This window comes from Haliotis rubra, unplaced genomic scaffold (genome assembly GCF_003918875.1).
Source record: "Haliotis rubra isolate DU_JTF1 unplaced genomic scaffold, ASM391887v1 Scf8, whole genome shotgun sequence".
NCBI classification, from domain to species: Eukaryota; Metazoa; Mollusca; class Gastropoda; order Lepetellida; family Haliotidae; genus Haliotis; species Haliotis rubra.
In genome coordinates this window covers 2129753-2156400 of record NW_025767523.1, presented here as the reverse complement: position 1 = coordinate 2156400, position 26648 = coordinate 2129753, and the positions used below count along the sequence as shown (strand labels likewise).

Below are 26648 nucleotides of genomic sequence, written 5' to 3'. Positions count from 1 at the left end.
AATTTCAAAGTAGTCTAAGCCGTTTCGTTTTAAAAGCAACACTCGTCAATATTCCAACAGTGTGGCGGTCTGTAAATAATAGATTATCGACCAAAGAATCCAGTGGGTGACATTATGAACATCGATCTACGCAACTGGGATACGATGACGTGCATCAACCAAGTCACCTAGCTTAACTAGTCGATCCCACTATTTTCGTTCTTTCAAGAACAGTTCTAGATTTCAGAAGACCCAAGAACGTTTTGACCACAAGGCTACCCAAAGCTCCGATATTTGTTATTAGTATTTACCTTTTGCTGTCAGGTCTGTGTCTCCCCACGGACCGTTCCGACCATGGATGTCATACAGGATGAGGGAGAAGGAATATACATCCCCCTTCTGGGTACCCCGGGGCTCGTGAACCCCGTCCTGGAGCAACTCAGGGGCCTTCCACTTTAACCCTAAAAACAGCAACCTTTCATCAGTTGGTTCCATATTTAGTATTTAAATATACTATTCACACTTTGCTAAGGATCACAAAAATATTTTTATTCGCAACTTTACTTAAAGGTAGATTTATAATTTGAAATTGTATCCATTTGAAATTGGAAACAGAATAATATGGTAACCCCTCTTTAGACCAACATTCACTTTAATCTAACCTTAATTATATTATGCACTTGATACATGAATAACCATAGAAATGGTTTTCATGGCACCAATCAACCATTTTGCAAATCATGGAACGGGTCATTGACAAGTACACAACACCTGTCAATAGCAGGTATGGGATCCACAAGATGCAATGACATACTGAAACCTAGGATCCATTCTTACAATAGGCTTAGATATTTCACCAAACTTGACCCCACAACATAGTTTTCTATTGAATCCATGATTTGATCCTTAGCAAAGTGTGAATAGTACACAAGGGTACCTATTGGACAAATGACGGCACAGCATCGCCAATCATGTCACAGACCTTCTTCTGCTATTCCATCTCTCACTCGGTGAAACTGAAATATTGAGTTACGCCGGCAATATTTAGCCATATTACATGTTTAGATTTCAAATGTATTCCGTTTTATTATCAATTTCTGCCGACAATGGTCGGTAACACGACGAGCAATAAAGCAGAAAATATTTTAAAAGACTTAAAAAACGTTCGAAACTATGCAGTGGCGTATTTAATGAGCTCTGCTTCTACAGCAGCACCTATTTTTACCAATGATTCCAGCAGGTCTGGGTAACAAATGTCGCACCAGTTAGCAGCAAGATCATTTGTAATTCTATAATTTCAAGACAAATTGGATGTGTTCAAGCAGTAGTTTCAACTGCCCTGAGGCACAAAAGACGGGTTATTGATATAACGCAGATATAAATATAGAACCATATCTCGTAGTAATGATTGAGTTTTGAATTCAATGACAGAAACTGTCACCAATGTGGATACATCTGTAAATAACGATTTGAAAGTATCATACGTGCTTCTTAACTGATTTTATTTTGATCGTGGCAACCTCTTGATTTCTTTCAGCTGGTGTTATAAAGTCTGTTTCTAAAAAGAGCGAGGAGGGAGTGTCAATGTCCTTTTAAGTGAAATATTAGCGGCAATATACTGCTGGATTCTGAATTTATGGTGCAGGATAATTGATTACTTCTTATTGTGGAGGACATCATAAAGAGGACTACACACGCAGATGTATGATGGATGGCACTCGTTAGAATAGGAGGCCATGTTTTACAAGAATGATGTCTCTATGTGCCGCTGAGTTGGTTCATCAGCCTCATTGTACTACTACTACTACTACCATCACCACTACTACTACTACCACCACAGCTACTACTACTACTACCATCACCACTACTACTACCACCACCACAGCTACTACTACTACTACTACTACCACCACCATAACTACTACTACTGCGTCTACTACCACCACCACCACAGCTACTACTACTACCACCACTACTACTACCACCACCATAACTACTACTACTGCGTCTGCTACTACCACCACCACCACAGCTACTACTTAGTGAGTGAGTGAGTTGAGTTTTACGCCGCTCTCAGCAATATTCCAGCTATATGGCGGCGGTCTGTAAATAATCGAGTCTGGACCTGACAATCCAGTGATCAACAACAGGAGCATCGATCTGCGCAATTGTGAACCGATGACATGTGTCAACCAAGTCAGCGAGCCTTACCACCCGATCCCGTTAGTCGCCTCTTACGACAAGCATAGTCGCCTTTGTGGCAAGCCTGACAGCTACTACTACTACTACTACTACTACTACTACTACTACTACTACTACTACTACTACTACTACTACGTACGACTACTATTATCACTACCATTACTTCTGCTGTTGTTGCTGCTACTGTAACATGTATTGCTACTGCTCTCTTGCTACTACAGCTACTACTACAACTACTACAGCTACTACTACAACTACTACAGCTACTACTACAACTTCTACTGCTTCTGCATTTGCTGTTACTGTTAACATATTGCCTCTACGGAAAACCCAACATGTCCATCCTACATCAAATAAGCGTACAGCAACAACAACAACACCTACTACTACTACTATTACTACATCGTTGCCAGCTCAAACAACAACAACACCAACAACTACAACGCCCACCACCACCACGACACCGACGACTTACTATTGTAATACTTGTTCTCGTGTTTGCTGGACTGACTTGAGGTGTACAGGGAGTAAAGACCGAAATCCGTTATCTGCAGCACCCACCGACTGTCCACGAGGCAGTTGCTGGACTTGAGGTTGCCGTGGGAGACGATGCGGCTGTCGTGGATGAACGTCATACCCTGATTTGAAAAAGTTTTAATTTATTTCACACATGTATTCGATAGTTATTAAATCAAGGAATAGTATTAAAATGTATCGATATGGGGCAATTGACAAAATTTGGTTTTGCATCGTTCCAGTTCCGTTTTAGTTATAATTCTGTATTTATAATCCTATTTCATAACGTTATACATGTTAGTTTGGGGGCGTTGGCCTCCCACCCGACACTTTCTTCAGTCACCTTAAATGACAACGGCGGGTTTGGCAACTGGGTAACATGTGCATGCGCCTCGTCAATGGAATCGTCGGTATGGAATCGTCAATCGCTCGTGGGTTTGTATATGTTACAACGTCCTTCTTTCAACGTCTGTGTGGGGCAATGGCGTAGCATATTGGTTAAAGCGTTCGCTCGTCACGCCGAAAACCCGGGTTCGATTCCCCACATGGTTAAAATTTGTGAAGCCCATTTCTGGTGTCCGCCAACATTGCTGGAATATTGCAAAATGCGGCGTAAAATCGTACTCACTCACTCCAACGTCCATGATTACACGAGTTTCAGTGTAGAAGCTACTTTTAATTTAACCGATGGATGAAGCAACGCTCTGGATCAGATCAATGACAGTTCAGATTACATTGACAGTCACAGCCCTACGACCTTTATGCTGCATCTGAACAGGGTTCACAAAAGATTTATGCACGGGGTTGGGCTAATGTGTCATTTCTATACCACGAAGGAAAACCAAGTTCTATGGATAGTCAACGTCTTTATTGCAATGAGTGCAACGTTTAGGTGTAGGTACTAACACCGTTACCATCACTTGCTATCCATAGAACTCGGTTTTCCTTCATCTAAACAACTTCTAAATGCCTCTCAAAGAAATGTCTATACGACCACTGAGAGAGTATGGCTTTAAAGCATTATTCCAGCAATATTGGGGGACACTGTAAATGTGCTCCACTTATTGTATCCATGGTGAAATGTGAACCCGGGTCTTCGGTGTACCGAGTGAACGCTTTAACCACTTGGCTACCCAACCTCCCCATTACCAACAAACTCCACTATTATATCTCACAAACGGCGTCAATATTCGGTACTTGTAATGGGGTTCCAACCCCATCAATAAACACCGGGCATAGCATCTAGTTAAGAGCTTCTCTTAAAATCCAGTGAAGATCTTGTGTACGTGTACACAGCTAGTTAAGTAAATTAGACTGGTCTTTTCGCATAGTGCGTATGACTTGCTCCAAAGCTTAGGGCGAAATATGTTGTTATGTATCTCTCTGTATGAAAAAGAATCGAAAAATCTGTTTGAACATTGAAACATTATCACCTTCGTACCCGGCAAATATTACATATAACAGCTTTCGGCGCACTGTTCTGTGGTATCCGGAATACAGCTTAATTAACAGGGCAGGTTAACCGGTGTACTAAAAGATGGTGGCACACAATACGGTCACGTTTAATTAAAAAGCCTGTGAAGGATTAACGGTGCCACTTGCACATTCGCCGTTAATGTGATGAAAACCATTAAGTTTGTTCCACGATATAATCACCCAGGTGATGTTTATGGGACATTATTACACATAACAGCTTTTGTATTTCATCATTAACATTACAATAGTGACTGAGTGGGTTTAGTTTTACGCCGCTTTGAGCAATATTCCAGCAATATCATGGCGGGGGACACCAGAAATGGGCTTCACACATTGTACCCATGTGGGGAATCAAACCCGGGTCTTCGGCGTGATGAGCGAACGCTTTAACCACTAGGCTACCATATCATCCCTTAACACAAAAATAACCGAAGATAATCACCCTGATGAGGTCGGCGAGTAGGGAGGAGACAAACATGTCGTCGAGAGGAGGATCTTTGTTCTGTATTATGTCCTGAAACACAAAACGTCGAGTTAGGGCATAAATTGAATTAAATGTACATCCTAGAACACACAACGACAGCTTGTGAGTTAGATCCGCTTCCTGCATGCATACCGTCACGACAGGAGGAAACTAAATACAGCCCTGTACACCTTCCAAGAATTTCCTTATAGTTAATAACCGTGCGAGCGACAGTGCAATGCAGTTACTAGCGACTCCTTACGTTAATTATAGCACAGATTAAGCGAGGCACCGTTTGGGAGGAATGTTGGCCGCCATCAGGGGGTGTAGCGTTGAAAGATGAGGACCATTATCATAACCTACATATATGAAGCATCATCCCCTCCTGACACAGGTGCGTGGTTCCATCTTACATTATTCATCATGAGATACATGTGGAATTTTAAAATTATCAAATTGTTTGCCAGGCAAAAAATGACAAAATAATATTATCATACACCCATGGTTGATAGAGGCTAAATTCTGGACAAGAAATGGTTATTCGGAGTGAGTGCGTGAGTAAGAGTCAGTGAGTTTTTACGCCGCTTTTAGCAATATTCCAACAATATCACGGCGGGGGACACCAGAAATAAGCTTCACACATACTTTCCATATGGCGAATCGAACCCGGGTCTGCGGCGTGACGAGCGAACGCTTTAACCACTAGGCTACCCCGCCGCCCCTGACGCTGGTGTGTATCAGAGTAACTTAAAGATACGTATATCACAGTATGTCAAGTTTACACTCATTTGACATCTGTTTTAAAATTTCAGTCTTGCTATAGCTAGCGTAAGCAATGTTTTGGTCAACTCCAGTTTCCAAGGTGTACCCTCTTTCGCCCGACAGAGTAGTACGTGATCAAGTTAATGCTGCACGTTGAAAACAATGAATCACGTAATATTGTTTTTTTGCTTAATCGCATTGACTCCCAGTATGACACATCAAGGACTGTGATTGTGTTATTTGCAAAAAAGAAGGATTCGGTGTGGAAGATGAAAAGCGATGAATCAATATTGACATGAGAGTCCAATTTTGTTACAGCGTGTTAAAAAAACTGACACTGGTTACCGAATATCCTCAAATAAGAGACGGCTAAAAGAGTCGAGTGCTAAGGCTCGCTGACATGGTTCATGCATATCAGAGTATCCAAATGGTTAGATACATGCTCATGATGTCAACCACTGGATTGTCTAGTCTAGACGAGGTTTACAGACTCCCGCCAAGTAGTTTAAATATTGTTTTGCGGCGTTAAACATCAAACAACCCATACAGGTAAAGACAGAAGCTGGTTTATGTCAAGCAATGACTTGTGATACCTCTACATCCACTACTTTAGAGAGGGATCGATATGGTGGTGATCTTTTTAACCGCTATGTTGCTTTTTACGGCAAACTGAATCGGTGGATACTCTGGAGGGTTTTATAGGTTAATGTTTCATATTTCAAGGTAATACTGTTAAAATTGGTTTGCTTAATACAATGAAAAATATAGTGATGTGAACAAAAATGTTACCTAATTATTAAAGAAATTCTGAAGATCACAAAGCAGAGTACAAAAACATAATACGAAGAAAATACCAGGCTAGCAGACCATTAAATGGTCCCAAATACCAAAAATATTAACATGCTGCGATAGAAACCCAAGAAAACCCAGACCCTGGAGAATAAATTATATGATAAATCTAACTCAAGTCTAGAATGATTTGGCAAATCTAGATTGCCTCACCCCTAGGTATTGCTCTTTGCCTAATTTGGAATATGTTTATTTAATGTTTGTTGTTAACAAGTCACAATTTAATTCTGGACTCACATAAGTCCAGAAACTCTCTGCACTGTCGGCATGGACGAGCGAGTTTAAATTTAAAGTTTTCGAAAAAAATCTTTTCATTTTTTCATCCTAAGCATTTGTTCATAACAACACCCTTGTCAGAAAGAGCCCGCAGTGCGGAGAGTTTCTGGACTTTTGTGAGTCCAGAATTAAATTGTGATGTGTTTGTTGTTTTTCTGTGTGAGGTATTGAACGAACAAAGACGTGCTCATGATATTGTCGGAATTGTATAACAGACTCAGAGAGCCTGCTTTTATCATACATTTCTACATTTTATCATACATTTCTACATCTTATCATACATTGCATCTGGAAAGGGTTTTGTAGCTTTTATTTGTATGAATGAATGGATGGATGGGTGGGTCGAAGGATGGATTGGTGGATGGATGGTTGGACGAGTGGATGGATGGATGGATATCATTACCAGATGCATATAATTTATTACAAGAGCAATCCTCCATCTCTATACAAATAATAGTGACACGTAGCAACTACTATTGTTGAAACTAGCGAACGTACGATCTTTATAACAGGTAATAAGGTAATCTCTAACATGCTGACATGGTTCCAAACATCCTCGTGTAACACTGATATGCCCAGTATCACTGTAGTGTATCAATTACAGCGTTATCTTAAGACGTTAATCAGCAAATGGGGCAGGGACGCTAAAGAACTCGTTGTAACAGGGGCTATGACTTCATTTGTTATCAACCGTTATACTGCCAGTTATTGACTGGAGACGGGACTATTTTGGGTAGATTGGACGGTGCACTGACCGCCCAGTACGCCTAGATGAGAGGTCCTCTGACATACTGAAACGCGACACCGATCCTGCACGTGAGGCGGTCAGGAAATGTAAGCTAAACGGAACTAAACAGACTATTAACCTAATTACGACATGTTTCGTAAACATACCTTACCAATTAGAAACTGTTGCGTTATCGTGACACAAACCCCGTAATGATAAAAGTGCTTCCTCATTCTATTATGTGTAGTACTGACAGAGTGAGTGAGTGAGTTTAGTTTTACGCCGCTTTTAGCAATATTCCGGCGGGGACACCAGAAATGGGCTTCACACACATTGCACCCATGTGGGGAATCGAACCCGGGTTTTCGGCGTGACGAGCGAACGCTTTAACCACTAGGCTACCCCACCGCCCCAGTACTGACATAGTGTTTAGTGTACGTATTACACGTTGTAAGTGTGTGTGAGAGAGAGAGAGAGAGAGAGAGAGAGAGAGAGAGAGGGGGGAGAGAGGGGAAGGGAGGGAGAGAGAGTTAGAGAGAGAGAGAGTGGGGGGTCGTTCAATCGAGGCTGATACGCTGGCAAAATGAGTACCCCCCTCACACACACATACTAACACACACACACCCCTAACCCTCTCCCCACAATTACACCCACACCCACACACTTCTACAGTTTTCAGCGGACAAGGCCATGGCAGTTACAACACGAAGTATGTAGCCTGGATGTTGTTTTACATAATGGACACCCACTACGTGTTTGATGCCTTCCATTTCTACCTGACTGGATGTTTGATGTACCTTTTCCCACATTGTACATGATGGCGTATTAAACACCACATGCGCGCATCTTCAGCCAGTTCAACGAGACATGATTGCTATCCTCAAACCTGAATGTCTCCTTATAATATCCAAGACACGACAATACCTCCAGTATTGATCAAACACTTTTGTCTGCAGGTATAAAATTAAACGCCATGGCTTTCCAAATGAAACCCAAGACTACGTGAATACATAAAGTGTCGGTATACGATTGTATGTCGTTGGTCGGGTTTAACGCTGACTTTGAACAGTAGTTCAGTTATATCACGGTTTGTCTGCTAGACGTTGGAGGAAAGCCCGGAGTAATGCAGGGTTTTGTAGTGTACCGCTTTGGTTTAACAAAGAGGAATCATGTAAAGCTGTTTCTCACACAGCTAGAATTAGTGAATGCATAAAGTGTTGGTATGCAGCATGAATACCAAGCCCACAGGTCATATACACAAGTGAGAACCAGGAGTAAAGGCCGCTTTCAACAGTATTCCAGTTACATCATGGCGTGGAGCTTCATGAAGGAGGACAGACCAAAGCGATGCAGGTCTTTGACGTTTGGGGAAACCCAGGAACCGGGGTATGGCGCTGGCAAACCTTTGAACATAATCTGGTCCGGAATTGAACTGATTTTTGTTTTCTGGCGTGGCCATCGCGCAGCTGTGCACAGAAAAGTCTGGTTCTCTGGACATAAGTAATGATTCCTGAACGCGAGAAAGTGGGTATTATTCTGTAAGTGTTGCTTGAGATAGCTTGTGCATAGGCGGATCCATAGTCTCTATATCACGTCACGAGTAAGGTACGTAGGTACGATATAGATTTGGACAGTCTCCTTTTCATCTGGGGTACGTTGTAGATTTGGGAGTCTCTTTATCAACTGGGGTACGATGTAGATTACGGGAGTCTCTCGATCAACTTGGGCACGATGTAGATTTGGGGAATCTCTTTATCGACTGGGGTACGATGTAGATTTGGTGAGTCTCTTTGTCAACTGGGGTACGATGTAGATTTGGGGAGTCTCTTTATCAACTGGGGTACGATGTAGATTTGGGGAGTCTCTTTATCAACTGGGGTACGATGTAGATTTGGGGAATCTCTTTATCACCTGGGGTACGATGTAGATTTGGGAATCTCTTTATCAACTACTGGATTTTGATGTAGATCTTATCAACTGGGGTACGATGTAGATTTGGGAATCTCTCTATCAACTGGGGTCTCTTTACGATGTAGATTTGGGGAATCTCTTTATCAACTGGGGTACGATGTAGATTTGGGGAGTCTCTTTATCAACTGGGGTACGATGTAGATTTGGGGAGTCTCTTTATCAACTGGGGTACGATGTAGATTTGGGGAATCTCTTTATCAACTGGGGTACGATGTAGATTTGGGGAGTCTCTTTATCAACTGGGGTACGATGTAGATTTGGGGAATCTCTTTATCAACCTGGGGTAGATACGATGTAGATTTGGGGAATCTCTCTCTTATCAACTGGGGTACGATGTAGATTTGGGGAGTCTCTTTATCAACTGGGGGTACGATGTAGATTTGGGGAGTCTCTTTATCAACTTGGGTACGATGTAGATTTGGGGAGTCTCTTTATCAACTACGATGTAGATTTGGGGAATCTCTTTATCAACTGGGGTACGATGTAGATTTGGGGAATCTCTTTATCAACTTGGGTACGATGTAGATTTGGGGAGTCTCTTTATCAACTGGGGTACGATGTAGATTTGGGGAGTCTCTTTATCAACTGGGGTACGATGTAGATTTGGGGAGTCTCTTTATCAACTTGGGTACGATGTAGATTTGGGGAATCTCTTTATCAACTGGGGTACGATGTAGATTTGGGGAGTCTCTGTAGATTTAGATGGAATTTGGGAACCTCTTTATCATCTAGGGTACGATGTAGATTTGGGAGTCTCTCTTTATCGAACTGGGGTACGATGTAGATTTTGGGAAGTCTCTTTATCAACTGGGGTACGATGTAGATTTTGGGAATCTCTTTATCAACTTGGGGTACGATGTAGATTTGGGGAATCTCTTTATCAACTGGGGTACGATGTAGATTTGGGGAGTCTCTTTATCAACTTGGGTACGATGTCGATTTGGGGAACCTCTTTATCATCTAGGGTACGATGTAGATTTGGGGAGTCTCTTTATCAACTTGGGTACGATGGTACGATGTAGATTTGGGGATTTGGTAAGTCTCTTTATCATCTAGGGTACGATGTAGATTTGGGGAGTCTCTTTATCAACTTGGGTACGATGTAGATTTTGGGAATCTCTTTATCAACTGGGGTACGATGTAGATTTTGGGAATCTCTTTATCAACTTGGGTACGATGTAGATTTTGGGAATCTCTTTATCAACTTGGGTACGATGTAGATTTTGGGAATCTCTTTATCAACTTGGGTACGATGTAGATTTTGGGAATCTCTTTATCAACTTGGGTACGATGTAGATTTGAACTCACGTGTAGGCTATGGCGAGGGCAGTATTTGAACTCACGATGTAGATTTGGGGCAGTATTGGGACACGATGTAGATTTGGGGAGTCTCGATACACACTCCGATAAAGCGGCAGATGTTGTCGTGGTTCAACTCCTTCCTCAGCAACAACTGCTTCTTCATCGGCCTCGTCACCTCCAGGGCCTTCTTCGTCATCTGTTTGCTGACCACCTGAGTTCCTCGGAACATCCCTACCGACAGCTCGTGCTCTGCCCGGGGGGTGGGTTCACACAGGTCCTCCATCTCCGAGTCTTTAGACATTAGAAGGCTGATCCAGCGGTGGTAGTGCTTGCTCTGAATAAACAAAGTTTGTTTGAATTGAGAGTGAGTGAGTGAGTGAGTTGGGTTTTACGCCGCTTTAAGCAATATTCTAGCAATATCACGTCGGGGGACACCAGAAATGGGCTTCACACATTGTACCCATGAGAGGAATCGAACCCATAGCGCTAATGCTGGGAGCGAAGGAGTTCACAACGTGCCTATTTTACTACCCTACAGGACCAACCACGACCGGCGGAGGGATCAGTGTGTCAGTACATATTGTCTTACGCCGCAGTCAGTAGTATTCCAGCCATACCTGGGCGGCCCGTAAATGATCGAGTCTTGACCAGTGGTTGATAGCATGAACACCGTTCCAAGCTAATGGTTGCCAAGACACACATCACCCAGCCTCTGTAACCAACGACTTCAGTCGATTCTTACTACTATTCCTGGGACCAAAGCTGACCAGGTGGCTCTGGGTAAAACATGTGCGAAAAGCAGCCTTAGGGATAAACACGATTCACATTTCATGTAACTTCTGGCACGCCAGCTTTTTCGTACTTTTCACATTCTTGGAACAGGGGGTAATGGGGGGTGTCTAAACAAAGCGTTCTGTTAAACTTTTGTGATTTATCTGACATACAATATGCGATCAGTGAAACGTTTGTCTAAGACGGAACACCGCATGGGCAGCAGGTGTCATATAGTTGGACCTCGATCAAGCATGCGAGGAACTTTCATCCAAACTCTATGTAAACATCCGCTAAAGTTAGTTGCCTTCCGTGTTATGCTTGTAGGCTGCTTTACATGCACCAGAGCTTCATTATAATAATGGGGGCGGTGGGGTAGCCAAGTGGATAAAGCGTTGGCTCGTCACGCCGAAGACCCGGGTTCGATTCCCCACATGGGTACAATGTGTGAAGCCCATTTCTGGTGTCCCTCGCCGTGATGTTGCTGGAATATTGCTAAAAGCGGCGTAAAACCAAACTCGCTCATTATAATAATGATAATAATAATAAGGGCATTTGTAATGCGCTGAATTCCGCACCACGGAGAGGCACGCTCTAAGTATAGTTACCCCTGATAACCGGGAGGTGCTAGAAGGTTAATAGTCACATGAGTTATCCCACCCATTTTATTATGGGTGAATAGACTGACTTGCCTAAACTCACTTGCTTCGTTGTGGGGCAGGACTGAAGTTCCAGAAACTCTCAGGAGTCAAGCTGCCAAACACGGTCACCCATCCCAAGGATTCTCTGCGCCCAACGTTTCTTAACTTCAACTGGTTTGTGGCCTGAGCTCTAGGCTGAGGACCACACAATACTCTACTTGACTTGAAATCGGTGAAAGAATAGTCTTTTGAAAGATTGCATCTTGCAGAGTGTATTATACATACAGCATTATATCTTCATTTCTTTGATAAATACCATGGACTCATTCGCCACCCTGATTGTTTGATCCGGAAGTGACGTCACCCACACCAACGCTCAATAATTAAGCACTTAATTTCTTTCGCTTATCTGGGGAATTTGATTGGATGTCCAACATTGCGACATGTGAAGCCATGGTAACGAATGGATTCAGGCTCTTTATAAGAATAGAATGGAGACATAATGGTGAATAATGGCATCTGTGCAGCTAGTCTAAAAATGACCATTTGGAGAAATTCCATATTTGCAGTCCATGTTCCGCTTTCACAGACTAATGGATATTTGACAACCGAGAAGATGTTCAAAACGTATTTAAGTACATGGAATTTCTTTTCTGACAAAATTCCATCAGCATTAGAATCAAAGTAGTTACATCAATTACACCTTCGTGCGTTTTTACATATATTTTTATAAGCCCTTGCTCTTGAATTCCAATACAAAAAACCTGGTTATGTTTTAGCAAAGTACATTGGTGACAACACTCTGGTACGCTACAGTTTCTATCATACTGTATTAATATTGCGCTGGGTTTTATGGGATTGGTATGTCAATTCTAAAGTATTTGTGTCTCTTCTACTCTTAGATATGATTTTATCCAGATTAGTTTGTTAATTCTCAGTCACGGCACTTTGAAAAAGTGGAACTACCTTTGGTGCGAAATTGTTCCATGACTGAAAGAGGAAATAAGATGGACCATATGACGCTTTCGCTCCTCAAATACCAGATTTATTTATTCGTTTCATAAAATGAATATCATATCGTTTAGCATTTCTAAGAATGTATCACCTCTAACACCTTATCCTCTCGTAAATACCTTGGACACATTTATCTCAACCCCTTTGTTCATTTGCTTTTGGGAATTCAGACCTTCCATGAAATTATAGTCGGATAGTAAATTATAGTCGCATATTAATTTTATGGAGATGTACATTTTACCATCAACCGTACTGTTGTAGAAACACTGACTGCCAATTGTCTAGACCTTGTCGACCTTAACGACATACCCATGCAAACCGACCAGTTTGTTTTTACACCCACCCAAAGGTCGGAATTACGGAACCCTGACGTGAAGGAAACTGCAACGTCCTTTCCCACACGGAATACTAGCTGTAGATCGTGACCATAGTGTTACTCACTGGCTTTCTGGTATTGACAATGCTTGGTTCAGAACTGAACTGGATTTCTGCCCGGTCAATCTTCCACAGGAGTCGGGCTAGCTTCTGCTCGTACAGGTAATATCTGAAACAAACATCACTTGTTATATACGAACTGACTACCAATAAATTTGTGTCGTAAGTTTTAAATTTTTTTTAAATCAGACAGGCAGTTCTGAGAAAGTGTTCTTCGCAGCACGGCTGTCGTAATATTCAGTTTACACTAGTTCTCGGTCATCTTCCACAATCATCTTCTTGCTTCCGACTTTTTTACCTAAAATCAGATGCTGTTCATCTAGTGCATCATGCTGCATTCAGGTGGTTAAATGATAACTGCGTCGCCTAATATACCTGTTATTGGCAGCAGATCATTTTTGTCTTTAAAGTATTACTTTAGTATTAATTTAATGTACTTTATCAAACACTTCGTTCGATACTGTCAGAAAACTACGTTTATATCGAAAACTCTTACCATTTTTGTCTTTAAAGTTTTTATCACGTTTATGCATTTTATCAAACACTTCGTTCTATAATGTCAGTAAACTACTTTTATCTCGAACACTCTTATAACAAACTGACTGACAAACATGGAACATTTTTTGGCACCTAGAACTTGCTGTACACTTTAGTGCAAATGTGTAAAGCGAGTTATGGTTATAAAGTTTTGTAGCAAGTGGTCCATTTGGTGTAATCGTAGTTTACGCTACATTGATTTCGACAACTATACTATGCCGCTACAGCCATACTTGCTTCAGTAGTCTGTCTCACAGTCCCTGAACAACGTTATTTTCCCTACTGCCTAGCCCTCTCTGCAGTGCTAAAGCCCTAAAAAAGCAAGTCTAGATTTCCTCAGGTTAGGGCTCCTTTTCAATATAAATGGGCTTGTTTGTTACTATCCAAATTATATATATTCAGAGACTAAGCCTTAGTCTATTGCTTCAGCTGTGATGGGCTCTGGGACTCGTTTCAGAAAGAGCTCTCTTGGCTGCAAGTGTTGTAACTGAAGCACCCTTGAATGTGTCGAAGTACGCATTCGCTACGGCACTCGTGAGGTAGGTTTTGGATATAAACCACACTCGGTTGCATTAGCCAGATTTTCTTCTTTCCTTCCATAGACACTGTGTTTAAAACATCCCTTTCGATGATATCTAACTTGCGAATACATACTAATTTCCTTTTCTACTTAAATGACAACAATGCTAAAAGCTCTATGACAAAATTTACGAATGGTGTAAGTATAGGGTTACTAGTCTGTAAAACAAACCCCGAAACAAATATACCCCACTCAGCCCATGCAAGTCTATAATTTGTGACAAGTCTAGATTCCAGGTTTGAAAATGAACACAGACTTCGGCTCCTTTCTATTTTGATACTCATTGAAACGAATAAGGGAACACATGAAAGGTGTTCCAAGACTTTTTTCAAGGTTTCTCCACAAGGTATGTATTGCATTCTGGGAATAAATAAAGGACCACTTGTACTTTCATGTGTTCCCTTATTCGTTTCTATAAATAAAGGACCACTTGTACTTTCATGTGTTCCCTTTTTCGTTTCTATAAATAAAGGACCACTTGTACTTTCATGTGTTCCCTTATTCGTTTCTATAAATAAAGGACCACTTGTACTTTCATGTGTTCCCTTATTCGTTTCTATAAATAAAGGACCACTTGTACTTTCATGTGTTCCCTTATTCGTTTCTATAAATAAAGGACCACTTGTACTTTCATGTGTTCCCTTATTCGTTTCTATAAATAAAGGACCACTTGTACTTTCATGTGTTCCCTTATTCGTTTCTATAAATAAAGGACCACTTGTACTTTCATGTGTTCCCTTATTCGTTTCTATGAGTATATTTTATTAACATTTTTAGGAACCGGTTTTTCTTTAACATATGTTCATTTCGGAGACTAACTGTTAATCTAACATCATAAGAGAAAGAACATGTCGGTTTAAACCGCGACTGGGAGTCAAACTGTTGAATCCAACAATAGTCCGGGCGTCTACAAGGTACTGGCACTTTGAATCCAACAATAGTCCGGGCGTCTACAAGGTACTGGCACTTTGAATCCAACAATACTGGCACTTTGAATCCAACAATAGTCCGGGCGTCTACAAGGTACTGGCACTTTGAATCCAACAATAGTCCGGGCGTCTACAAGGTACTGGCACTTTGAATCCAACAATAGTCCGGGCGTCTACAAGGTACACAAATGCACGAATTGCATGTCGCTGAATACGTTCAAAATCGGGAACGTCACGTCAAACTCTGTTTAATCTCTACCACTAAAACCCGTGAAGATCCGGGTTAGAATTGATCTTCACCAACCGATGCTTGTCGAATAACGGGATCTGGTGGTCAGGCTCGCTGACTTGGTTGACACTAGTCATCGTATCCTAATTGCGTAGATCGATGCTCATGCTGTTGATCACTAGATTGTCAGGTCCAGACGCGATTATTTACAGACAGCCGCGATTTAGCTGGAATATTGCTGAGTGCGGCGTAAAACTAATAGATTCATTGACCTATATTAAAATGGTTTTGTGAAACCTACCCCGTGCCCTCACGTTAAGTATAGAAACGCCTAAGCGTAATGATGGATGTAAATCCTGGTTTTAGAACAGCTTATCCGATTACCACTGCTGAAACGTACTCGTAAAGCCCGTGTTAACACTAACATGACTTTCTGAAACGGGTCCTTGGATATATATGGCGTTTGACGCGGAGACATAACTCGGCAACAACCGCTAACAGCCTACATCGGGACATCATCAACCAAAACATACATCCAATTTCAAACACCAGCTTCCAGGCTTATCCAATAGACAAGGTCCATCTTGAAATACGCATAACAAGTACGTATTCCACGCCACAGCTGTGTCATCAAGGTCGTCTATTGACGGATCTGTCTCTCGATCTGGACACGTGGGATATGCAGTGATATTTCCAGAGAGGTGTTAGGAGGTGATGTACTTCGACACAATCCGGTTACTGAAGAGCCGCCGATGTGGGCGGAACGACATCAACGCAATCACGCGACGGATTTGCTTGTAAATGGACGTTTGAGAACCTGGCTACGATACAGCCATGGCGATGCTAATATCTGATATTTGAAAAAAGTGTTTTATCCCGTCACCACAAAGGCTACATGCATACGTCATGTGTCATTTTCAAGTGTTTTCAGACACATATTGTATATTTGTTTTCAGCCAGCTCACAGAAGCATCAGAACGTCAATGATCACGCAAAGATTTCTTCTCGTTGACTGACTGAGTTTAGTTTTACGCCGCTTTTAGCAATATTCCAGCAACATCACCGCGCGGACACCAGAAATGGGCTTCACACATTCTACCCACGTGGGGATTCGAACCCGGGTCTTCGGCGTGAGGAGCCAACACTTTAACCACTAGGCTACCCCACCGCCCTCTTGTCGTTGAAGCGAGTGAGTGAGTAAATAATGTTTGACGACGTAGATAGGACCATTCCATCAATATCAAGATGCAAATGATCACATGATCTCTTTGAAATGGGGCGGTGGGGTAGCCTAGTGGTTAAAGCGTTGGCTCGTCACGCCGAAGGCCCGGGTTCTATTCCCCACATGGGTACAAGGTGTGAAGCCCATTTCTGGTGTCCCGCGCTGTAATATTGCTGGAATATTGCTAAAAGCGGCGTAAAACCCAACTCACTCACTCTTTGAAATGATCTTACCTGGGTGATTAACGGTAATGCTGACTTCAAAGTTCTGTGTACAGTCTTTAAGTGTCTCAACAATTGCAACCTTGCCCCTACACATCTCTCATCTCTCCTAACCCAGTATGTGCCTCCCAGAACTCTACGTTCCCAGGATAAACAGCTCCTCAAAGTACCTCAAGCTCGGCTCCCCTCTTTTAGAAAGAAGAGTTTTCAGCATGCCGAACATTAAGGCATCAATATGGACGCAGGGTCAGATTGCCCTATTGTCCAAAATAGAATCTGATGGAGAGACTAATTATGAACAAAACAAACACTTTGTTTTCAATGGTTATGTTTTGCCGAGAGAATATTGTTGGCTAATCATAAATATTGTACATTGGTACATCCCCGCGCCTTTGTGCTCTTGTTTGTACTGAATTGGAAAAGGAAGCCGCTAAAACTAAAACTGCTAAATGAGATCGGGTTCCGCTCATAACATCAACCACGTGTTTGTCTATGCAAGACTCGGTGCTATAGTGTTGGAATAGTGCTGATTAACAGTGAGAGAGTGAGTATGGTTTTACGCCGCTTTTAGCAATATTCCAGCAATATCATGGCGGGGGACACCAGAAATGGGCTTAACACATTGTGCTCATATGGGATTCAATCCTGGTCTTCAGCGCGACGAGCGGACATTTTAACCTATAGATTACCCTACTGCCCCCTGACTAACAGACAAGCAAAATATAGCCTCACCTTGCAATCAGCACAATCAGGATTAACACGATCCCTGCGGTAACGCTGCAACCGATGATGATGGCGTAGTCTGAAAAAGATGAAGCAGAAATTCAGAATTCAAATACTCGTACGAAACGAGTCAACCATATCAAACGCGCCTGGCCACCAGGGTGCCGTTGTACAAAGCGATCTAAGCACTAAGGTAACCGTAACTCCCATACCTTAACATAGACTAAAGGTACAATTAGCGCTAAGGTTGTTTTGTACAACGGCACCCAGATCCCTTTAATCGCGTTTTACAAGCATGGGTTGATGAAGATTTAATGTTATATATTACAAGGACACTGACAGAATACATATTGCACAATTCAGGGCCGAGTTCCAAAAGCGATTCCGCCGCTAAGCCTCTCCTAAACCTGTGGTAAAGTATGGATACGATCACGGCGCTGGGACGGCTTTGTACAAACAAACGAGTGATACGGCATAAGGTAAACACTAAACAGGGTTTAACTTACATTTACTTATGACACGTGTGAATGTGTCTGCGTCTTTGAGAAATCAAAGCAACAAAAACATTATCTTAATCATCGGAAATCTATACTAAAAGCAGACTCGATTAGTCCGACATTGTCATGAGCAAATACTGATGCCGGGGATAAACTGGACTTATATCGGATCTTCATTGGCTTAGAGAATAAGCCAACGACAACTTAACATGAATAGCCAGCTCAGACAAATGACACAGAACTAACCAAGTTGCTTTATTTCCCAAATACTGAGCGCCAGGCAAGGCAACATCAAGTACCATCATTACTGTATTTTGGTATTGCGCGAACAGGGGATCGAACCAAAGACTTTCGACCCTCCAGCCAGACACATTATACAAAACTCCTCGTTACGGAGATACCACCCAGAATGTTTTCGATCGTAGAAATGTTCGTCAAGGGCCCACTGAACCAAACAAGAATACCCCTTCGACCCTTTCAACCAGGAAACAAAGGACTTACTTTTTCCTGAACATTTGTCGCCGCGGAATCCACATTTAGGCTCGCTTGGAGGCGGTTTACCAAGTGTCCATCCTATTTTGTTTTCAGAGGGACGGAAAATCTGAAAAATCCAGACTCCACTTATGAAGAAATTCAAGGATGACCCAGTTACTTCCAAGATTACTTCCAGTCAAGGTTAACACAGACTATTTGGCCCATCTGTAGATAGCGATCTTTAGCATGACTATATTTACACATTTTTTGCTTGTACGGCTTAAAAGACCGAGGTGTGGTTACTTTAGCGTTGTTTAACCTTGTATGGTGGACATAGATTTGCTGGGTAGAACACGGCGTTTGTATGGAACATATACTACCCAAAAGAAGTTAGGGGCTGATGGATTATATCATTGTAGTTTTTACTATCGTTAATCTGTTATGTCAAGAAGAAAATGCTGTAATTTGGAAAAATCGCACTACAGCTTTATTAAGTAGTAGGACAGATTAATCATTGTAATAAAAAAAATGTCGCTTTGAAGAAATGAGTGAGTGAGTTTAGTTTTATGCCGCAATATTCCAGCTATATGGCGACGGTCTGTAAATAATCGAGGCTGGACCAGACAATCCAGCGATCAACAGCATGAGTATCGATCTACGCAATTGGGAACCGATGACATGTGTTAACCAAGTCAGCGAGCCCCGTTAGTTGCCCCTTACAACAAGCATGGGTTACTGAAGATCAATATTCTAACCCGGATCTTCAGGGGTATTGATGAATTGAACCATGGGCCATTAGTTAAATGAGCGACAACTCACTCGACCCAGCTGTCTTTCACAAACATGAGTTCAAACGAAACCATAAAATTAATTTACACGGATATTTGCTGAACCAGAAATTATGCACTAGGATTCAAAACTACGAAGCTGGAGTCATCTACAATTCACAGATTCATCATAAGATTCATATTGATCGCCAAATGGTTAATCAGTAATATCCATCCCTGACAAATGCGGAATCCATGTGTACATCTATTATCCATTATCTACATCGATTTGGCTTCAGAAGCTGGTAGAGATATATGATCAGAAACATGTTTGGACAAATTGAATTGCCGAATTTCATCAGTAAGCGTGAACTTAAATTTTGAATCTCAAGAAGATATGACTGACATTTTCTTTTTCAACACAGGCGGTCGATTGACAGATCCACCATGAAATTCAGAGTTCTGTCTAATATATGTCATATATTTTTTACAAAAGGAATGTCAGTTGTCGATCATTTGGACATGTTTGATATTGTTGACAATCGCTGAAATTGAAATGCGATTAACTGGCGTCTCTCTTAACTTTTCAACTGAAGTGAAATCCTGTTAAAACAGACGATGTCGTTCTCAGTGAAATCATATGCCGGGCAGAGCAAAGCGAGTGGGTGAGTGAGTTTAGTTTTACACCGCTTTTAGCAATATTCCAGCAATATCACGACGGGGGGCACCAGAAATGGGCTTCACACATTGTACCCATGTGGGGAATCGAACCCGGGTCTTCAGCGTGACGAGCGAACGATTTAACCACCAGGCTACCCCACCGCCGGGCGGAAGAAAATATTCACCCATGACTTACAATGAAACAAATATGAATTAGATCCTCGTCGGCGATGTATTTGATTCGCATGTCCTGTATGTTTAAATTTGCAGTGCCCGTGAATTCTTTTTAAACCAATTAATGTTTTAATGGCGGTTTATTTGATGCAGGTCTCACTGTTATGTTTTGAAGTGTACAATGTTTCTCGACTGTGTTCAGCCGATTTATGTTTTGATAATGTTTTGAAATGTCTAGAAAAATATTTTCTTTTGCCCGATAGTTTGATTTCGAGGGTACACCTCCAGAATGCAAAGGGTCCCGATAAACGGGATTTCAGTGTATAAGTAATGTAGACGCGTACCACTTCGTTCGAGTTGTTGGCTTTCCTTATGAACATCCCTACGTTCTTCATCCTTGGTTCCGCCCCGTTCTCGCCGACTTCCACGCTCATGAGACTGTAATTGCCGAAGTTGTCGCCCTTCTCATCGATGTGCATTTCATACCCATAGCTGGCTGTGGGGTCACATTGAAACATATTTGACGTTAACGTTTGGCCATTAATAAAAGTCTGTTTCATGAGGAGGGAAGCCCGAAGTCATGGAAATCTTACACATTTACTATTCTGGTGAAACCAATTAGTAGGAATTATGGTATTGACAAAACCACAAACGTAATTGGGCGAACAGGAATTCGAACACAAAATCTCAGGTTTCTCCCCCAACAAACACCCCATCCCTCCACCATCACCAAGGTTGCGTGTGAATTTGTTAGGGAAGGTAACTCTGATTTTTTACTGATGTGAAAGCATGAATGTGTTAAGAATGAATATGAACATGCGCCTTCGTATGTTTTGGATCAACAATCTTGGAAAAACATACATTTGATAATATCTGTTCGTGTTACTACGGCTATCAAATAAACAGAATTAAGAAAAATATAGAATAAACACAGTACTACAATAATATTCAATATTTTTTTCTGAACGCTGCTGAAGTTGAAGCTCTGAGTTATTCAACTGTTTCACAAGTGATCTTACAATTGTATGATTTGTCCCTCATCTGCTCTACGATGGCAGTCGCGTTGAGGACGTCACCGTCAGCTTTGGCTTGTCCCTCAACAGCTTTGATATACAGATGGACAGCGTCGTACAAGTAAGCGGCTTTCAGTGGTGATGGGGACTGTGTAGGAAAAAAATACATTAATTTGTTAACATACTCTCACTCTCTCCCTCTCTCTTCCTCTTTCACACTCACTCACTCTGTCTCACTCACTCTCTCTCTCTCTCCCTCGCTCTAGCTCCCTCTCTCACTCCCTCCCTCCTCTCTCTCTCTCGCTCTATCTCTCTCTCACTCTCTCTCACACTCTCTCATTCACTCTCTATCTCCCTCTCCTCTCTCTCTCTCTCTCCCTCTGTCTCACCCACTCCCTCTCTCTCCCTCTTTCACACTCACTAACTCTTTCTCACTCACTCTCTCTCTCTCCCTCGCTCTGTCTCGCTCTAGCTCCCCCTCTCACTCCCGCCCTCTCTCTCTCTCTCTCTCTCTCTCTCTCTCTCTCACACACTCTCTCATTCACTCTCTATCTCCCTCTCCTCTCACTCTCTCTCTCTCTCTCACTCCACTCCCTCTCTCTCTCTCTCTCTCTCGCTCTCATTCTATCTCTCTCTCACGTCTCAGATAAACATAAACAACCACTCTGACACAGTCATCAGTGACGCTACCCTTATAGGAACACATTAAGGACTGGTCCGAACTTAGGACATTAAATTTCGCATTGTAGCAATATGCATGCTTATCATAAAATAGATCGGCTAAGAGTTTTAATTGCGAAAACACAGTCCGATAAACTTGGTATCTTCTTCCGAGAATGATGCACATGAGATCTCTAAACAGGGAATATGATCGTTATGCATGATAAATCAATGCAACGTATAATTGAATAAAATAATATTGTGTGCCGTTACCAATACATCGAGACATCAGTTTCCTGTGTATAGGTGATTCGGTGAACACACACACAGCGGCAAATCATTGGGCAAAATATGATAAATGAAGCAGTAAACCCGATCAATGTATTCATGTGTGGGTTCTTAGTTACTTCAGTAAGTGAAAGTAGATCTTTATCATGAATTACTCTGATAAGAACATTATACACTACTGGACAAAAGATAGTGTTCCCCCATAATTGATGGTAACTTGATGGTGATTTATTTAATACGTGTATTACTGTTGTGTTTTGAACGTGAAGTGCGCAATGCTTCTCAGCCAAGTAAAGTTTGGATAACGTTTGTAATTTCTATTATTATTATTATTATTATACGATATTTCTATAGCGCACATATCCAGGCAACTAGTGCTTGCTCAAGGCGCTGGTATTTTTCCCTCGATCATTGGATGTCAGTCTCAACGGCACAACGTGTTATCAATCTCAACTCCTAGGGGAGTATACAATTTCTAAGACAAATCTAATTTTCCAAAGTGAAAAATGTCTTTTGCCCGGGAGTTTAAGATAAACGGGATCATAAGCCAAAGGCTCGCAAAATACTTTTTTCTTTATCACTAATATAAATTATTGATAATATAATCAACCGACAATAACCTCCACGTCGGGAAAAGGAACGACAGCGACATCAGGTAAAACTGGAAAAGATTAATTATAGTGACAGAAAATATTAAAGAAACTGATTAATTCCAAACATATCACTTTATAGTGTCTATGTTCCTGGTATTCTGTGAGCGAATAGTATGAACCAAACTAGCACACCTACGTGGTTGTATAAACTACAGTGTACAGTTGAGATAAATGTCGCGTCGAACCGGTCAGTCGGTGAATTGTTTTTTCGTTCATAAATACATATTACCTAGACGCTTATTTGAACTGCAGTACATGTACATTCTTGGATATCGTTGGCAACAAATAGACATTTTTTATACTTTCTCTCTCTAGCAATAATCGCGAACCGGTTGGAGTTTCAGTTTTGTCTGAGATTAATCAGAATGCCCCTGAAATTCCCTACGAAATTCCCTGTGGTGTTCCTCGTTATTATGTTAGGGTTATAGGGGATTCAATGTTCCATTGCACAAACTTCACGGCAGGCCGGATAAACGAAGTTTAGCTTGTACGCTGAAGCTCTGGGTCATCGAATGAGACATTTCTCAGTGGATTGATTCCACATCAGCAACTGTAGATGACTGTACACTAACCGAATATATTTACATTCTCCCCCTTGCGAAAGTCAAAAATAAAATTATCTCCAAACAAATGGTGGAAGGTTGATTTAGCGGGTTCAGCAAGGTCACGTAACTTCCACACATTAACACAGGCTTACGGTCGTCGTGGCGCTAAGGTCGCTTTGTGGAACCGGGTTCTGGGTCCCGTTTCACAAAGGTAGCGCTACGACTGCCGTACCTCCTACACTGTAACACAGACTTACGACAGGCGTAGCGCTACGACAGCTTTGTGAAACGGGGCTCTGGGCCTAGATTTTCGAATTTCGAAGCTCGAAGAGTTTATACAGTCGTCAGTTAATGTTAATATATGGCACTTATCGACCATCTTAACACCAGGAGAGCTTCGAAAATCTATCTCCTGGGACCCGTTCCTCAAAGCGACCGTAGCGCTACGACTGCCGTAAGTCTATGTTAAAGTATGGGAGTTACGATCATCTTAGCGCTACGATCGCTTTGAGGAACGGTGCCCTGGTTCGTACGACCGAACATTGTGACGTAACAGGGCCCTGTTCCACACAGCGATCGCAGGACTAAGGTGATCGTAACACCCATACTCTCTGCAAAGACTTACGACAGTCGTACCGCTGCGATCGCAAGTGAGTCATTGAGTGAGTGAGCTTAGTTTTACGCCACTTTTAGAAATATTCAGGGCCGGGGACACCAGAAATGAGCTTCACACATTGTACCCATGTAGGGAACGAACCCGGGCCTTCGGCATGACGAGCGAACGCTTTAACCACTAGGCTACCCCACCGCCCCTGTTTATTATGATGTCATTATTTGTACTCCATATTAGGAATTTTTAGTAATCGTTAGTATCAGTGTTGCAAACTAGGATATATTCGCATGTTATGCGAAATTTGCGCTGTGTGAGCTACACTTAAGTGTGTATCTGCTAATTGAATCCTTAATGTGTTACCTTGGTTTGTTTGGTGTTCAACGCACCCCTCTTTTCCTTTATATAACGACGGTCAGTAAATAATCGGGTCTGGACTCGACAATCCAGTTATTGACATCACAAACAGAGATCTAAGCAATGAACTCAGCTTGGACCCGATGACATGTGTCAACCAAGACAGCGACCCTGGCCGGACCATCTGATAGCGATAGTCGCCTCTCGCGACAAGACCAATTGTAACCCGGATGTTCCAGGGTAACCTGGTTAATTACAAGTGTTTATAAGTCTTTAAACTATGGTTTCTCTTTGACAACGCGCCTTAATACAATTGTCTGCCTGTATATCGACCACGTCACTGTGTGTAATTGTGCATACGCTTCTGAACTCTTTTAACAATTACGAGTCGTTTCCTCTGTGAGTGAGGCGTGACTTAAGCATAGACGGTGTAATCGTTAGTGTCACCGTGGCAAAGTTGTCTCGAAGTTAAAAGCACCAACTTAAAGATGAATACGTCGACATTCTATCAACAGATATAGCCGAACCTCTTCGTGCCCAAATCTGATAAGTCGAATATTTGGTGTAACGAACTTATAACTATCTATGGTGAGTCGAATCGGATGTGGCGATGTTTTTTCAATCTTGAACATATTTCGTTGTTACGCCGACAAAAAGAAGTACAGGGTTGCCATGATAGGTTACATAAATCTCGGAATAACACAACACTTTACTGTTCATTTAACATTTCTGTTTTCGAATGATTTGTCAAGTACGTTAGCATTCTTTTGGTGTTAAATAGTGTAAATGACGTAAAAAAATCGCATTAGGTTTAGGTCACTTTGAGTTTGACACAAAGGTGTTCAACTGTAAAACGTTGCAAATATAAAACCCTTTATTTATTGTTTTATTTGTTTTTTTTGGCGCCACACTCGGCAATAGTCCAGGGCCCCGTTCTTCAAAGTGATCGTAACGCTACGACAGTCGTAAGTCTATGTTAAAGTATGGGAGTTATGATCATCTTAGCGCTACGATCGTTTTGAGGAACGAGGCCCAGCTGCATGACGGCAGGCTGTTAATTGAGTTTAGACCAAACAATCCCGTGATTGACATCATGAGCATCAATCTACGCAACGGGGATACGATAACATTCATAAACTGTTTGTTTCAATGTGATGATAGTGTACACGAAGCAATTGATATAACCATACCGCAAAGTCTTTAAATCGTTTGAAATTAATGGGGTCTTTCAAGTTTCTGTCGCCGATTCTCTCATCCATTTGTTTCCACTCTGTACTTCCGTTAGTTATGCGCATGAGCACAACGACGTTCCGGAAGGCATTCAGCCGTTCCTTTGGGGTTGATTTGTTCTTTAACTTCAGGTCATGTTCTGAAACGCAAAATGTGTAAAATTAATAATAATTTGTTTGTTTGTTGCTTAACACCGCACTCAGCAATATTTCAGCTTTTTGGCAGCGGTCTGTAAATAATCGAGTCTGAACCAGTCAATCCAGTGATCGACAGCATGAGCATCGATCTACGAAATTAGGATACGATGACATTTGTCAACCAAGTCAGCGACTCTGACCACCCGATACCGTTAATCGCCTCATGGGTAACAAGCATGGGTTACTGAGGACCAATTCTATGACGGATCTTCACGGGTTGTTAAATAGTTCAATGAATAGCGTAATAAATATTAATATTGATTTATGAACACCGTGGGTATATAGCAGATATTGACAAAGTTGTATTTCATCCAACCAATCAGAGCGTCTGACTACGGAAGTGACAGTCGGAATTGTTTTTTTCCATTCATAACATGTGGTGTTCCAAGCGCAAGCTACGCGGTTTAGGACGGATTTGTTAAATCATCTCTTGTCTCGCTCTCTTCAGCTTGATTGATGTTTGAGTAAGTGAATATATTTTACGCCGCTTTTAGCAATATTCCAGCAATATTACGGCGGGGGACACCAGAAATGAGCTTCACATATTGTGCCAATGTGGGGAATCGAACCCGGGCCCTCGACGTGACGAGCGAACGCCTTAACCACTAGGCTATCCTTCCGTCTCCCCCGACTGACGTTTGAAATGGAACAGACTTTCCACAGCGAATTTGTAGTACTACCATACAATCGCGGCCGTC

The 26648-nt window shown here is 41.9% G+C and overlaps 1 protein-coding gene across 3 annotated transcripts in view; it reads right to left on the bottom strand.

The window, feature by feature from the left end:
- The window catches only part of LOC124261469 (guanylate cyclase 32E-like), a 148562-nt gene that overhangs the window by 15790 nt on the left and 106124 nt on the right, over positions 1-26648 (bottom strand). For all 3 annotated transcript variants that reach the window (XM_046695786.1, XM_046695788.1, XM_046695787.1), the window contains exons 5-15: positions 25714-25892; positions 21417-21558; positions 20742-20893; positions 18824-18923; positions 17835-17904; positions 13391-13493; positions 10586-10857; positions 10530-10554; positions 4616-4687; positions 2657-2819; positions 291-440 (exon numbers count right to left, since the gene is read on the bottom strand). In XM_046695786.1, the coding sequence (XP_046551742.1) occupies positions 291-440; positions 2657-2819; positions 4616-4687; positions 10530-10554; positions 10586-10857; positions 13391-13493; positions 17835-17904; positions 18824-18923; positions 20742-20893; positions 21417-21558; positions 25714-25892 (1428 nt within the window). The remainder of the gene's footprint in view (positions 1-290; positions 441-2656; positions 2820-4615; positions 4688-10529; positions 10555-10585; positions 10858-13390; positions 13494-17834; positions 17905-18823; positions 18924-20741; positions 20894-21416; positions 21559-25713; positions 25893-26648) is intronic.